The sequence below is a fragment of the Arachis stenosperma genome, chromosome 5 (genome assembly GCF_014773155.1).
Source record: "Arachis stenosperma cultivar V10309 chromosome 5, arast.V10309.gnm1.PFL2, whole genome shotgun sequence".
In the NCBI taxonomy this organism is placed as follows: domain Eukaryota; kingdom Viridiplantae; phylum Streptophyta; class Magnoliopsida; order Fabales; family Fabaceae; genus Arachis; species Arachis stenosperma.
The window spans coordinates 113,233,273-113,248,467 of NC_080381.1; the positions used below are offsets into that span (position 1 = coordinate 113,233,273).

The 15,195-nt window shown below is 36.1% G+C and overlaps 2 protein-coding genes across 2 annotated transcripts; both read right to left on the minus strand.

Moving 5' to 3' along the window:
* Positions 1-8,981: 8,981 nt before the first annotated feature.
* On the minus strand, positions 8,982-10,001 carry LOC130981098 (probable carboxylesterase 18). The gene has a single exon (XM_057904724.1). The coding sequence runs from the start codon at positions 9,999-10,001 to the stop codon at positions 8,982-8,984; it is 1,020 nt and encodes a 339-aa protein (XP_057760707.1).
* Positions 10,002-13,562: 3,561 nt separating this feature from the next.
* Positions 13,563-14,901, minus strand: LOC130982595 (probable carboxylesterase 18). Its single transcript, XM_057906634.1, has one exon. The coding sequence runs from the start codon at positions 14,786-14,788 to the stop codon at positions 13,769-13,771; it is 1,020 nt and encodes a 339-aa protein (XP_057762617.1). The 5' UTR covers positions 14,789-14,901; the 3' UTR covers positions 13,563-13,768.
* Between the last annotated feature and the right edge of the window lie 294 nt (positions 14,902-15,195).

Sequence of the window (15,195 nt, forward strand, 5' to 3'; positions counted from 1 at the left end):
TGTCCCACTTGAGTATGGCTTGCTTGAAACGGATGGTCAACTTAGGATGCTTTGTGGGATGAAGCGTAAGCGAAAGATGTTTCGTGGTTGGCGTTGCAAATCAAGGCTCATTTTGGTTGATACTTCAAGAGTTGAATACAAAGGTGGGAATAGTGCTCAAATAGATAGGTCTAGGAGGATTGTTGGGCACTTCATAGAGAATTCATCTTGTTCACCACCCGGATGGACTAATAATGATGATCAACCTCAAGATGGGTGTAGAAACAAGATATGGGATCCCGGTATACATGAGGATCAACTTTGGGAGCCCCAAGCTTGTGAAGAACTCCATCAAAACTTGGTGCAACAAATAAAAAGTCTTGGGACACAATGGAAAACCAAGCATTGGTGGGAGTTCCAAGATGAGTACAAGCACAAGCCACCTTGAGAGGAGCTCCCCATAAGTCCAACTTAAGGACAATAAAAAAAAGTGCTAGGTGGGAGACACCCCACCATGGTAAAATCCTTTCATTTTCTCTTTTGTACATATTGGTAGAACTAGTTTAATTTCATGTTTAGAGTAGTTGGTTGAGTTTAATTAGTATTTTAACATGTTAAATAAGGTTTTAGGGTGTTTTGGTAGTAGCGTGGAGGTTTGGAATGCTTGGATTGGTGCAAAAACATAGCAAAAATTTTTGAAAAACAGAACACCATCCACGCGTTCGCGCACATGACGCGTACGCGCACTTGAGCATTTTTCGACCATCCACGCGGGCGCGCACTGTACGCGTACGCGTGGATGCAAAAATTCTACCCCAGCCAAAAACCCGAGAGTTAGGCCTGCGCTGTGCAAACATTGGGCCTAAGGCACAAGTCTGTGCACGCGTGCGCGCACCTGACGCGTACGCGCACATGATCTTAAATTGGCAATGCACGCGCACGCGCATTGTGCGCGCGCACGTCGATTGCACAATCTGCACCCCCGGTACTTTTACCCGAGAGTTGTGCCAGACTTGGGCCGACACTATGCCTCCGGCCTAACTCGACGCACGCGTGCGCGCACCTGGCGCGTACGCGTCCTTCGACCAATATACCCATCGACGCGTAAACGTGCATGACGCGCACGCGTCGGTAAAAAAAAAAAGTTTTTTTTCTCACCTTCCATTTTCTTTTGTCCACTGCATTCGCATACTTCTACTCTTTCCATTTTCATTTTGTTTTTATAGCATGTTTTCAATTTTTTTCTAAGTGCCATTTCAATAATGGTGTTGGATTCTTACACTCAATTGTTGAGAAATTCTTGCATTATTTTGGTGCTTCTTGACTTGTTTGATATTGTTGGGTGGGTGATGAACCTTTTAAATCAATGCTTCATCTTGTATGACTCTTAAGTCTTTGTGCATTGATATGACCTCATATTGTCTTTTATGACCCACTTCTTCTTATGTAAACTTGATGTGCCATATGCTCTTCATGCTTTAACCTTACTCTTGCATCAAGTATCATTGATATGCCATTTTCTCTTATTGTTTCCTCCTCTACATGTTATAGCTAACATGTAGTGAGAACCTTACTCTTCTTTGGCATTAGCCCCCGCCTATGTTCTAATTGTCTTGATATCTTTGTTATAGGCTTAATTTTCTTTCTTTCTTTCCTTTTGGGTTGGCCACCAATACGGAAGGAAAGGAAAGTTTCTAAATGGGGCAACAAACAAGTCATCCGCACAATCCTTTGAAGGAGCTCATCAATTGTAGCAACCCGTCCACCTTGCTCTCCTTTGCGTGTACCGAGGACGGTGCAAACTTTTAAGTGTGGGGAGGTCGTCCGACCGCTCGGCGATTTTGGGTGACAAATTTCTAATCCCAACACTTTTGCATTTCATTCTAGGATTTTATGTTTTTTACTTGCATTCTCTTAATTTTTGCATATGTATACACAATAAAGCTTAGTCAAAATAATGAATTTTTCAAGATTTCTATCTATAGGGCACCTTAATTGATTTGAGTAAAAACTTTTCATAGAACTTGCTTGAAATATATATATTGTGGATCATGTTTTGAGCTAAGAACACAAGCTTGTGAGATTTGAGCCTAATGGTGTGGTTACATCTTATAACCATTTATTTTCCTTCTTGTGTGCATTATTCTCTTCCTATGATTGTAATCTTTGATTTGTTTGATTCTTTATGTCCATTATTTTGTGTATTCATGCATTTATATGATTGAGGCCATAATTTCATTTAGCTCACTTACCCAAATAGCCTTACCTTTGATCTTCCTTTGTTAGCCAATTTTGAGCCGACGATTAACCCACTTTGTTCTTAATTTAGCACATTACAAGCCTTAAAGCGAAAAACAATAAATGTCCTTATTTGGATCTTTGATTGGCTTAGGCTAGTGTGCGTGAGTATCATTCAAGTGTGGGAAATCTTGGGACATTGGGGGAATAAAAGGGTAGTTTTGTATTATTATTGAAAATATTGGGAATCGGGTATATGCTCATGTATTGATCAAATGTAAAACCTTATGCATTGATGCTCTTGTAGATAGAAAGAAAAAATGAGAAAAAAAAAACAAAAGAAAAAAAAAGAAAAAGAAAAAAAAAAGAAAAGCAATATGGAAAAGAAAAAAAATAGAAAAAGAAAGAAAAAAAGAAAGGAATAAAAAGGGGACAAAATGCCCCAAATCAAAAGTATAGTCCAATCAAATCAATGCATAGGTGTTGTGAAATTAAAAAGGAATACATGAGTACGTGAAAGAGTGAAAAATGGGTAGCTAGGTTGGAATTTAATTGTATAGGATGTCATAGGTTAGGTGGGAAGTTTAAGCTTATCAAAGATTCAAATTTCAAACTCACTTGACCAAATATGCATCCTACCTTGACCCTAGCCCCATTACAACCTAAAGAAAAGACCTCATGACACTTGTATGCATGCATGAAATATATGTCGATTGTTAGAAGAAAAATAAATATTAGAAAGCATGATTAGGAGAGAATTGAGTGAATCCACCCTAAACACTTGAGCGAATAGAGTGCAAATACATCCGGTGAGGGTTTGATGCTCAATTACATGTTTCCACCAATGATCATCTCCTTTCATGCAAGTTTGTAAAAGTATTTAATAGCTCAATTCAATTGTGGTTTGGCATGGTTGTTAATACCTTTTGCCCTTGTGCTTATATATGCTTCTTGGGAATTAATTTATTTTGACCAAGCAATTGCATTCATGTAGATAGGATGCATATAGATAGGTTACATAGAATAAATGTTGATGCCCTTTGCTTTCTCTTAGCTTAAGCATGAGGACATGCTTGGTTTAAGTGTGGGGAGGTTGACAAACCCCGTTTTGACGGTTTATCTTGTATTGATTTTTGGGGATTTTATAACATTTTACCCACATTTATCCATTGAAATAGCATGGTTTTATAACTTCTCCTTTAATTGTGCTTAAGAGTGAAAACATGCTTTTTAGGTCTTAAAATAGCTAAATTTAATTCTCCTTGATTCCATTAGATACCTTGATATGTTTGCTAAGTGATTTCAGGTTTAGGAGGCAAAGATTGGATCAAGGGAATGAAGAAAGAAGCATGAAAAGTTGGAGAACTCATGAAGAAATGAAAGAACCGGAAAGCTGTCAAGCCGACCTCTTCGCACTTAAACGACCATAACTTGAGCTACAGAGGTCCAAATGATGCGGTTCCAGTTGGGTTGGAAAGCTAACATCCGGGGCTTCGAAACGATATAAGATTTGCCATGGTTGCTACACGTATGGTGGCGCGCACGTGCAAAGTACGCGCACGCGCCGTTGCTGCCACCTAGTTCACTTAAAGCAACATGTGGCCAGCGATTTTAGAAGCCTTGTGGGCCCAATCCAACTCATTTCTGATGCTATTTAACCCAAGGAGTGAAGCGGGAAACACATGTTAGTTACCAATTAGTTTAGTTTAGATCTAGAAGTTAGTTTCTAGAGAGAGAAGCTATCACTTCTCTCTAGAATTAGGATTAGGATTAGGATTAGTTCTTAGATCTAGGTTTTAATATTTGCTTTCTTCTACTTCTACCTTTCAATTCCTTGTTGTTAGATTCATCTTCTTCTATTCTTTTATTGTAATTTCCTTTATATTGTTCTTACATTTTGTTGTAGATCTAGTATTGTTCCTTCCATTTCCTTTCAATTCAATAAGAGGTAATTCATAATAATTGTTCTTCTTTGCTTTTCCATTGTTAATCTCTTGCCTTTGTAGTTAGATCTCTCTTTAATTCTTGCAATTTATGTTGTTTACTTTTAGTGCCTTTTATGTGTTTGTTGAAATGCCTCTTCTAGATATAGTATAGATTTTGTTCCTCTTGGCCTAGGTAGAGTAATTAGTGACACTTGAGTTATCTAATCCCTTTGTTGATTGGTAATTGGAGAGATTGCTAATTGGTTTGGAGTGCACTAAAGCTAGTCTTTCCTTGGAAGTTGGCTAGGACTTGTGGCTCAAGTCAATTCATCCACTTGACTTTCCTTTCTTTAGTAAGGGTTAACTAAGTGGTAGCAATGAACAATTCTCATCACAATTGAGGAGGATAACTAGGATAGAACTTCTAATTTTCATACCTTGCCAAGAGCCTTTTATAGTTGTTAGTTTATTTTCATTGCCATTTACTTTCATGCCTCTTATCAAAACCCCAAAACACATTTCTAACCAATAACAAGACACTTTATTGTAATTCCTAGGGAGAACGACCCGATGTTTGAATACTTCGGTTTATAAATTTTAGGGGTTTGTACTAGTGACAAACAACTTTTTGTATGAAAGGATTATTGATTGGTTTAGAAACTATACTTGCAACGAGAATTCATTTATGAAATTCTATACCATCAAAAATCCAATCATCAGTCATCTGGCGTGAAGTATGAAACATTCGTGATAGGATCCGACGAAGATATGCAGGTTTTGTTTCATTGTCGGTGGAGTTTTCCGGAAATAAGAATACATGAGTTGTATGCCAAGTTGGAACATGGCATCGATAGTTATGGAGCATCGGCTCTGAATCCTCAATTGACTACGGTGGGGGTGCTTCTACATCCATGCCTGTCATTGCACCTGATTGTCTGCTGGCTAATCGTCCATTTGGTGTAGTTGGGGTAGCTACTTCAGGCCGTCCGATTCCGCACATTGCACGTGAGGGTGAACTGGATCGGGTTAAAAATGCGATGCGAGAGGATCATTTGGATGAAGAGCCTACTGATATTGGTGGGGACAGTAATGAGGATATTTCGACAAACTCATCTACACATCAGGGACCGTCAAGTTCTGACACAGAGCAACAACCTCCACATTTCTCAACCCCGAACTTGGAAGCCATCGGCCAACCACCGGACATAGTTTCTACCTTTAGGGGTCATGGATTGCACAAGAGAAATGCTACATTTTAATTTCAAATTGGTCAATCTTTCCAAAGTAAGGAGGAAGTTGTTTTGAGTGTAAAGGATTACAGCATTCACTGTGAAATTGAGTATAGGGTGATAGAGTTGAATCATCTTAAGTATCATGGGAGGTGCAAGGAGTTTGATAAAGGTTGCATGTGGATGATTCGCATCATACTTCGACAGCAAAAGAGTACCGAGAAGTTAGACGGTACAACGAGCTACATACTTGCTTGGCTACATCGATATCAAGCGATCACCGACAACTTGATTATCATATAATTTGTGCAAAGATCTTTCCTTTGGTTAGAGCCGATGCGGCGGTTTCGATAAAGGTGTTGTAGGAAGCTACTGAAGCAACGTACGGGTTCAGCCGTTCAGGCTTAGTTATAGAAAGGCCTGGATGACAAAACAGAAGACAGTAACACAAATCTACGGAGATTGGAAAGAGTCTTGTGCCGATCTGTCCCGTTGGATCCTTGGTGTGCAGTCTACCATGGAAGGAACAGTTAGGTTGTTGAAGACTTCTCTTATTCGAGTCGTGATCAAGTTGACGATTCTATCGTATACTTTCATTGTCTTTTTTGGATATTTTCTCCTTGTGTTGAGGTATTTTGACATTGTAAGCCTCTGGTAAGCATACACGGTACTCATTTGTATGGCAAGTATGGCAACACTTTGCTTCTAGCTATCGCGCAAGATGGAAACTCAAACATCTTGCCAATTGATTTTGTCCTTGTCAAAGGAAAAACTGCAAAGTCGTGGTCTTTCTTTGTGACCAACCTGCGGCAACATGTGACTCCGCAAGAGGGTATACTGGTCATCTCAGACAGGTACAATGGCATCTCGATATGCAGGTGGAAGTTTGTCAAGCACCAAGAAACAACCTTTTCATCTACGGGCAGCCCTAGTTGATATGCCACATCCTGGAGTGTGATGGTACACTCTTCGAACGGCATATGAAAATTGTGTGTCTCAAACCACCACCTCTCGATAAATGCGCTGACTAAAGACTCATCCAGCCAGAACCAATGCGCGTACATCTTAGCCAAGTAGTACAAATCAGCTCTCTCTAAATAAGGTATAATCCTATCATGCAACGGCATATTCTGTTATCTTCAAACGCTGTAAACACACCGACTTGGCTGTATGTTGTGAGAAAAATAACGTCAAATTGATTAATTTCTAACACTTACAGATCTAAACCATAATTTATATTTCAAAATAAAAACTACAGTTGGCTAATGTATCGAATCAGTTAACTAAAATCATAAATATAGTTCTCTTATAATTACTATTAATATAAATTTTGTTCAAAAAGAGAAACAGGTATCACCATTTATATGAAACTATACAACGAATATATGAACATTACAACAACTAACGAATGTCCAACTTTAGCATCCATAAGTCCAAGGTTTAAAAATTTAAAGTTTAAGATTTACATCTTAAATTTCAACTACGAATCAACAAACTTTACGTTATTTACTTAAAGTTTAAATCTAAAATTTCAAATAGTAAACTATAAAGCTTCAAAATCTTAAGTTTAAAATTTCAAAATTTAAATAATAATTTCAAAAACTAAAAATAAATCATAAATCCTACATTTCAAATTCCGATCTTCATTTTTAAATACCTAACTTCAAATTCTCTACATTTATTTTTTAATTTTTAATTTTAATCTTCAAACTCTAAACTAAACTAAGGTTCTGTTTTTTAATTAATATACCTTGAATACTACATAAATATACGTCAATATCCAAACAAAATAAAACAAACTTACCTCTCCATTGATGTCGCCGGCAACGTGAGCAACGTCGTTGAGTCGGTACAAGTACCCTTCATCCGCCATGGTTCCAATTGAAGAGATTGCTCCAAGAAACTCAAACTAAACCAAACTTCTCTCTACTTTCTCTCTACTTTCTCTTTCTATCTCACTTTTAAAGTCTTCAAATGAATAATCTGCTACCATCTCAAGCGAATTTTATAGTCACGCCAACTTCAAAGAAACCGTTAGAGGATACTGTGGTTTTTTCAGGAACCAATTAACTCATAAACTGCTACAGGGTGTAGCGGTTTATGTACTTGTGTCATCCAACGTAAACCGCGACAGGGTGTAGCGATTTACGTGTGTCCTAATTCGTGGCATGGTATCGCGATTTATATATAATTGGGAAAATTGCATTTGTGTTGATACTTTGAAAAAGTTGTAATCCGGCAACGTTTTTGAAGAAACAATTTAATTGAGTAAACTACCCTAAATTTAAGGTACAAGATGATATTTATATTGTCTAACATATAAAATAAGTAACTTAAGTTATCATCTAAGATAATAAGTATAATATTGCAAATACCTATTTATTTATTAGTATTAAAAAAAATATATAAATAATATAAACTGATTTTTTTAGTAGAAAAACAATAATAAAGATTATTAATTAAATTAATTATACAATAAAAAATTATGAATAATTTTTTAAATAATAATAAAAAATAAAATCACTATTTTCACATACTACAAAGTTTATAAAAAAAGACAATAAATCAACGCTCAATAAATTATATATTAACCTTGTCAAAAAAATAAATAATTAATACATTAAATATTATTATTTATGTACTAATATATATATTATCGATTATTAAGTTATAATTAATTTCTAACATAATTTTTGATAATTAAAATTTAAACAATTAAAATCATTAAAGACTGAATATTTTGCACCTAATTGATTTATTTTTGTTATTAAAATTAAAAAAGGATAAATTGTTAATCAATTCTGAATTCAAATTTAAATTTGAGTAAAAAAAATTTATTTTAAATTTTATCTCACTAACCAAAATTAATTTTAAGATAAAAAATTATTTGTACTTTATATTGTAGGATAGTGTGGTCATTTACTATTCTTCAATAGCAAATATTGCCAAATAAAATAGTATAAAAAATTAAAAAAATATATATTTATCAATTTAGAGAATACTAATTTATTTTCTAATAGAATAAATGATATATTGAATAACAAAAATTGTTATTGGTTTGTCTTTAAAGTTCAAACTAACTAATGCAATGGTGTTCAATAATGTTATCAAGAAATATTAATCAATTCAATAGTTTTTGTAATGATTATAAATCTATGCCAATGAGTTATAACTCAAATGGTATAATTTTTCCACCTTTATTTAGAGATTTTGGGTTCGGATCTCACTCATAATTTTGGAGAGAAAAAATAATTGTAAGTCTATAAATTTAAAAACTTAAAAATTATGTCATAAAAATAAATTAAATTATCCTAAAATAAACAAGTGAAAAGATCACTTAATCAATCTAAATTTGTTAAGATAAATACTAATTTTTTAAAATATTTATTATAATAATTATTATATATATTTTTTATTTGATTTTTTTAATAAAAATTTTTATATAATTTTATGTATTATTCTGTGTGGAGGACCGAAACTGAGGTTTCTATTTTAAATACCATACTTTTATTATTTTTCTATCTCTATATTTACATATTTAAAATACCATTCAAATAGAACTATGGTTAATTGTTACATTGTTAAAGTCAATCATAAACAATTCAACAAATTATTTGGAGTTGGAGACTTCCTTGGTGATGAAATCCTTAACTTGTGAGATCAACTGAAAGGCCTCGGGCAAATTAGGGAACAAATAAAATGCATGGAACATGCTTGGATACTCAATTAACTCAACCTCTTTTCCTGATTTCTTTAACCAATCAAAGTACCTTCTTTGCCAATCTTGTAACGGGTCAAACCCGCCCACAAACACAAGGGTACTCGGGTAATTCAAACCCGAAATATCCATGGCATTGGGACCCGACACATTGACCGCCTCGTGGTCTCGATTCGACCCATCCGGCAAGAAAACCTTCCAAAGCCAATCGGTCCTTGGCATGGACACCAACGGCGCACCATCCCCAAGCCGAATTTCCGCCTCGGTCCGCTCCTCTCCACCGAAGAATGGTTGTATTGATACTAACCCGATTAACCGGATTTTTCGGAGCTCCGACTGTGCAACCCGAAGTGCCACGTGATGTGCCAAATTGGCACCCGCGCTATCACCAGCAACGAAACATTTTGACACGTCAGCATTTCCCGGCAAGACTGAGGGGTTCTCGTCTAGGAATTTCACGACGGCGAATCCGTCATCGTATTGGCTGGGGTAGCGGTTCTCCGGTGTTAGGCGGTAATTGATGGAAACAACAATGACATTGAGTTGCCTAACGAATCTACGGCAAACTGCGTCGTAACTGAAAGAGGATGGGGCGAAGAACGCGAATCCACCTCCGTGGAAGAAGATGAGGACAGGGAGGGTGGCATCGCCGTCAACAGTAGTAGCCGAGGGACTGTAAAGGCGAAACCAAACGGTTTTTGTAACGTCAACGGTGACGTCTTTGGAGATGACACCTTTAATGGGAGTGGCATTGGGTTTGGTCTTACGGTCGATAATTTTGGTGAAACGGCGGTTAACGGTTCCGTCTTGGCGGCATGCAATGTCGTTTAAAGCAGCAAACAAAGAAAGGGAGAACCGTGTATGCCAAGCAAGGGATAGTTTTGGTAATTGAGAATCATCTTCTGTTGTCATATTTTGAGTTATGTATCTATGTTTGTTGAAAGTGAATGAAAAGTGATTGAGATAATCATAAAACGATAATAAAATAGAACAGACGTTAAATTTAGATCTAGTGAAGATTTCTTTATATAGTTTTGCTATGATTAGTTTATATAAACAAATGTGGAGGAGGAGGTGATCGGTAAATTGTGATATACAAGACTTGTGTTGGGTTACTCTAAGATTATGTGTTAGAAGAATTGTAAAGGTGGGGCTTTAATTTCTTTCATTTTCCATGAAGTAGACACACTTATTTATAGAGTAATTTTGATCATTAGTTTGAATAGATAATATAAGAGGTTAAAAAAAAGGATAAAAATACTTAAAAAATCTAACATTTTGGTGTTTAATTTTGAAAAAGTTTAAAATAAAAAGTTTGGTTTATATTTTTTTGGTGACTTAAAAGAAAAAAATAATGATTAAAAAAGAAAAAATAAATAAGAAATTGCTTAAAAAAGGCAGTCCCGTTAAATACTACTCTCAAACTCTTTTCAAGGCAACGGAAGCTCCACTTGGGGAGAAAGGGTCCTCATTGCAGTCTTTGCCATGATGTCTGCTATGTATTTGCATCTCTCAAGATCAACCGGAGATCAGCACACCATTTCCAGGACATAATATCTCGGATTTTGAACACCAAAGGATCAATAAACCCTACAATAGTAAAAGCCTCCACACAGTCTGTCTCACATATAATGTCTCTTTGTCCCGAGTCCCTGCTAAAAGAAAGTCTTTCCAAATAGTAAACAACTCTCCTTACAAAATGCTACTACTCTCAATTGTTCCCAAACAGCCTTGTTGCCACCTTCCCTTCCAATCTCTACTAACACAAGAAAACCGACCTCTGAACCAGCTTGAACACCCGAGTTGTAAGAGTTAATGTTGCTCTGCAGAGACTGATGCTGTAACAGCCCAGACCACCCGCTAGCATGATATTGTCCGCTTTGGCACACAAGGCCTCACGGTTTTGCCTTTGACGATAGGGATGATAGCCGAAGCCCCCCACACTCACTCGTCAAAGCGCGTCATGCTAGGGAGAGGTATCCGCACCCTTATAAGGCATGCTTCATTTCCCTCCCCAACCGATGTGGGACCTTACAATCCACCCCCCTAAGGGAGTCCAGCGCCCTCGTTGGCACATCGATCCAGGCTCCAGTCCTGATACTATCTGTAACAGCACAGACCACCCGCTAGCACGATATTGTCCGCTTTGGCACACAATGCCTCATGGTTTTGCCTTTGACGATAGGGATGATAGCCGAAACCCCCCACACTCACTCGTCAAAACGCGTCATGCTATGGAGAGGTATTCGCACCCTTATAAGGCATGCTTCGTTCCCCTCTCCAACCGATGTGGGACCTTACATATGCAGAGGAGAATAGATATTCTCAAGGTTCCATTGTCCAGATGACCAAAGATCCAAGATCCTGAGATCCGAATCAGAAATGTAGACATAATTCATCTCCTGACATAGTCGCCCCTTTTTTCTCCATTTAGAAAACCAAAAGTTATGTTCTAAATTCCCAATGCACCAAATAAAACCTTCCTTCAGGATATCCCAAACTCGACATATACTCTTCCAAACGTAAGATCTCCTTCTTCGAGACCTATTGAAACAATCATCCTTAGAAGAATGGTATTTCTCCGTCAACAGTTGAACCCATAGCTTGTCAGGATGGTGAAAAAGTTGCCAAACTAGTTTTCCAAGAAAAGCAATATTAGCACAAAAAGGATCTCTAATTTCCAGATCTCCAAACTTCTTAGGGGTGACCAACACTTTCCAGTCAACTAGATTCAGGCCTCTACCATCAGTTTGACCCTTCCATAGAAAGTTTCGCATCATGGATTCTATCTTATTAGTTATCCCTTTAGGGAAGAGAGATACCTGCATGCGGTAAGTAGGAATCGCAGTCACTACCGAGTTGAGCAAACAAAGTCTGCCCGCCTTATTAAGCAATTTCTCTTTCCAGCTGGCTAGCCTTCTCCGAATCTTGTCCAAAATATCGTTGAAAGTTGCGCATATCACCCGAGAGTGATTAAGGTTCACCCCTAAATACTTGCTCAAGTTCTGGACGAATCTGATGGAGGACACTCCGGTGAAAATCTCTTTTCTTGTCGCTGAAACATTCTTGGAGCATAGCGTTTTAGATTTTTTCACATTAACCTTCATCCCAGAGGCTCTGCTGAAAATTTCTAAAGCTACCATTACAGTTTGAACTTGTTGTTTTTCGGCTTTATAGAAAAGAAGCAAATCATCGATAAACATCAAATAAAAAATTTTTGGGCCCTCTCTAGAAACCGCAACCAACTTCCACAAGCCCCTATCAACTTGTTAATTAATAGAACAAGACAATCTCTCTATACACAATACAAACCAATACGGTAATATATGAAAAAGTGTCTTTTGTAGGGCATGATTTTGTAATATTATCCTTTATCTTTATATTTTTGTAATAAAATTTTCCATTGAATAAGAGTGACATATTCACTCTCCATCTTTCCAATGTCACTTACTTTTTCCATAATTTTGTTTAGATATTGTACTTTTAATAAACTTTTTTTCTCGTTATCATTCTAAATATAACTTTTTTTTTATCAAAATTTATATTTATAAATTTGTGTTGTATAAAAGTTTAACCATGTTAAGTATACACTAAAATTAATTGTTAAAATCAGTTAACAGTATAAAATATACATTGAAATACAAAATATACACTAAAAATAAATTAAACAATATATGTATTTATACACAAATATATAATAATTAATTTTAAAGTACAAATAATATTTTGTATACAAATTTTAGAAAGTAAATATTAATTATTTTTCTTTTTTTAAGGTTTGATACTCAACAACTTTCAGTCATTTCAACTATTTTAATTAATTCCATTTGTGTTATTAGTATACCTGCTTAAAAAATAAAATGATGGACTAATGATAAGTAAATTAATATACTATATATATAATATATATATATATATATATATATATATATATATATATATATATATATAAATATAGATGAAAAGGAGTTAATAAGGTCCAAGAGATCCAACTTTGTTGAAAAAAGAGATTATTATTTTTTAATAAATTGTCATTTTTAACTATAAAAATATAACTAAGTCAATATTTAAAAATTGTTCATGTTCGATAAAACTATGTAACATGAATAATTTGTTAGATAATTTTATCGAATTAATCTATTAGAATATTGAATTAGATTGTCTCGTTTGACATTTGAAAAAGATTAGAATGGTAATTTATTCATTGCTTTTCGTACATGCAAGAAGTAATAAACGAATGATGTAGTTGAGACTATCGGACAACGCCACCCACACATGTGTTGATAGGGCAGGTGGGGTTGGGTTTTGACCTTTGGCTGATTTGTGCATTGATTACCACATATTATGTTAATTGCCCATGCTCCTGGTTGTACCTTGTTTAAGTGTGTAAAGACTCAAATAGTTCAAACCTGATTATCGTCAATTAAAATATATAAAAAAATAAAAACTAATATTTAAGTATTATCTAGTATTAATTTTACATTTATTAAATTTTGCATCATCACATGATTCACTGATAAAGTAATAATAATTCATCTACAAACTTACAGACTTTAATTTTAATCTTAGTCTTATTTTTAATACCATATGACAGGTATCAAGTATTTTCTCTAGTAGAGAAAATTAATAAACTTTTAAGCATACTGTGAAGAAAGTCAACTTAATAATGATACTAATGATTATTCGGAATTAGACACCCTATTGGCGATGAAATCTTTGACTTGTGAGATCAATTGAGAAGATTCAGGCAAATTAGGGAATACATAAAAGGCATGGAACATAGTTGGATACTCAATTAGCTGAGCCGCTTTACCTGATTTCCTTAACCACTCATAGTATCTTCTTTGCCAATCCTGTAACGGATCAAACCCGCCCACAAACACAAGGGTATTTGGGTAATTAAGCCCTGAAATATCCAAAGCATTTGGACCCGATACGTTACATGACCCGTGGTTCCGGTCCGACCCGTTTGGTAAGAACGCCTTCCACATCCAATCAGTCCTTGCCACCGACACCAGCGGCACCCGATCGTGTTGGATCTCCGCCTTGGTTCGCTCCTCGCCTCCGAAGAACGGCTGGATCGAGAGCAAACCGAGGACCCGGACTTTTCGGAGCTCCGATTGCGTAATCCGAATTGCCACGTGGTGCGCCAAATTGGCGCCAGCACTATCGCCGGCGAGGAAGCATTTTGCCAAGTCAGCATTTTCCGGCAGGACCGAGGGATTCTCTTCGAGGAATTTCATCGCGGCGAATCCGTCATCGTACTGGCAAGGGTAACGGTGCTCCGGCGTAAGGCGGTAGTTGACAGAGATAACGATAGCATTGAGTTGATGGCAAAATCTTCGGCAGAGTGCGTCATAAACGACGGAAGCTGGGGAGAGGAATGCAAATCCGCCACCATGGAAGTACATGACAACGGGGAGGGTGACATTATGGGCGGTGGTAGAGGAGGGGGCGAATAGGCGGAACCAAACGTCTTTTGCTGCGTCAACGATGACGTCTTTGGAGGTGACCCCGTTAACGGGGTTGGCATTGGGTTTGGTCTTGCGGTCGAAGAAGTTGTAGAAACGGCGGTTGACGGAGCCGTTAGGGCGGCATGCAAAGTCAGTTGTAACAGTCAAGAAAGAAATATAAAGTTGCGTAGACCAAGATAGACTTAATTTTGGGGCTTCGGCATAGGAATCACTTCTTTCTTCCATTTTGTTTTGTGTGTGTTTTTAAGTGAGTGGAAGGAATTCATAAAAAGATTGGGAGCAAGTAATTCAAGTTCCTTTTATTTCAGTAGTACACTACTAGTATTGAGGATGCACTTTCAAATTGATTTTTTATTAGTAGATAAAAATTTAGGTACAATTAATTTTATATAAAATTTATAATTAAAAATTATTAAATAAAAATTTAATTAAATTATTTAATTATTTTTAATTATTAATTTTACATAAAATTTAATTGTACATAAATTTTTATTTTTTTATTAATAAAACTTCAGTTTGGAGGTTGAAGATATAAATGAGGAGGGAAAGGCGGTAGGTGAATCTACAAGATATCATAATTGTTTTAGCGGCAATTCAATGGTGTGTATTACTTTATACAGCTATGTTATAAG

Coding starts and splice junctions, on each gene's coding strand:
- LOC130981098 (XM_057904724.1), bottom strand. CDS start 10,001: ATGACAACAGAAGATGATTCTCAATTACCAAAACTATCCCTTGCTTGG.
- LOC130982595 (XM_057906634.1), bottom strand. CDS start 14,788: ATGGAAGAAAGAAGTGATTCCTATGCCGAAGCCCCAAAATTAAGTCTA.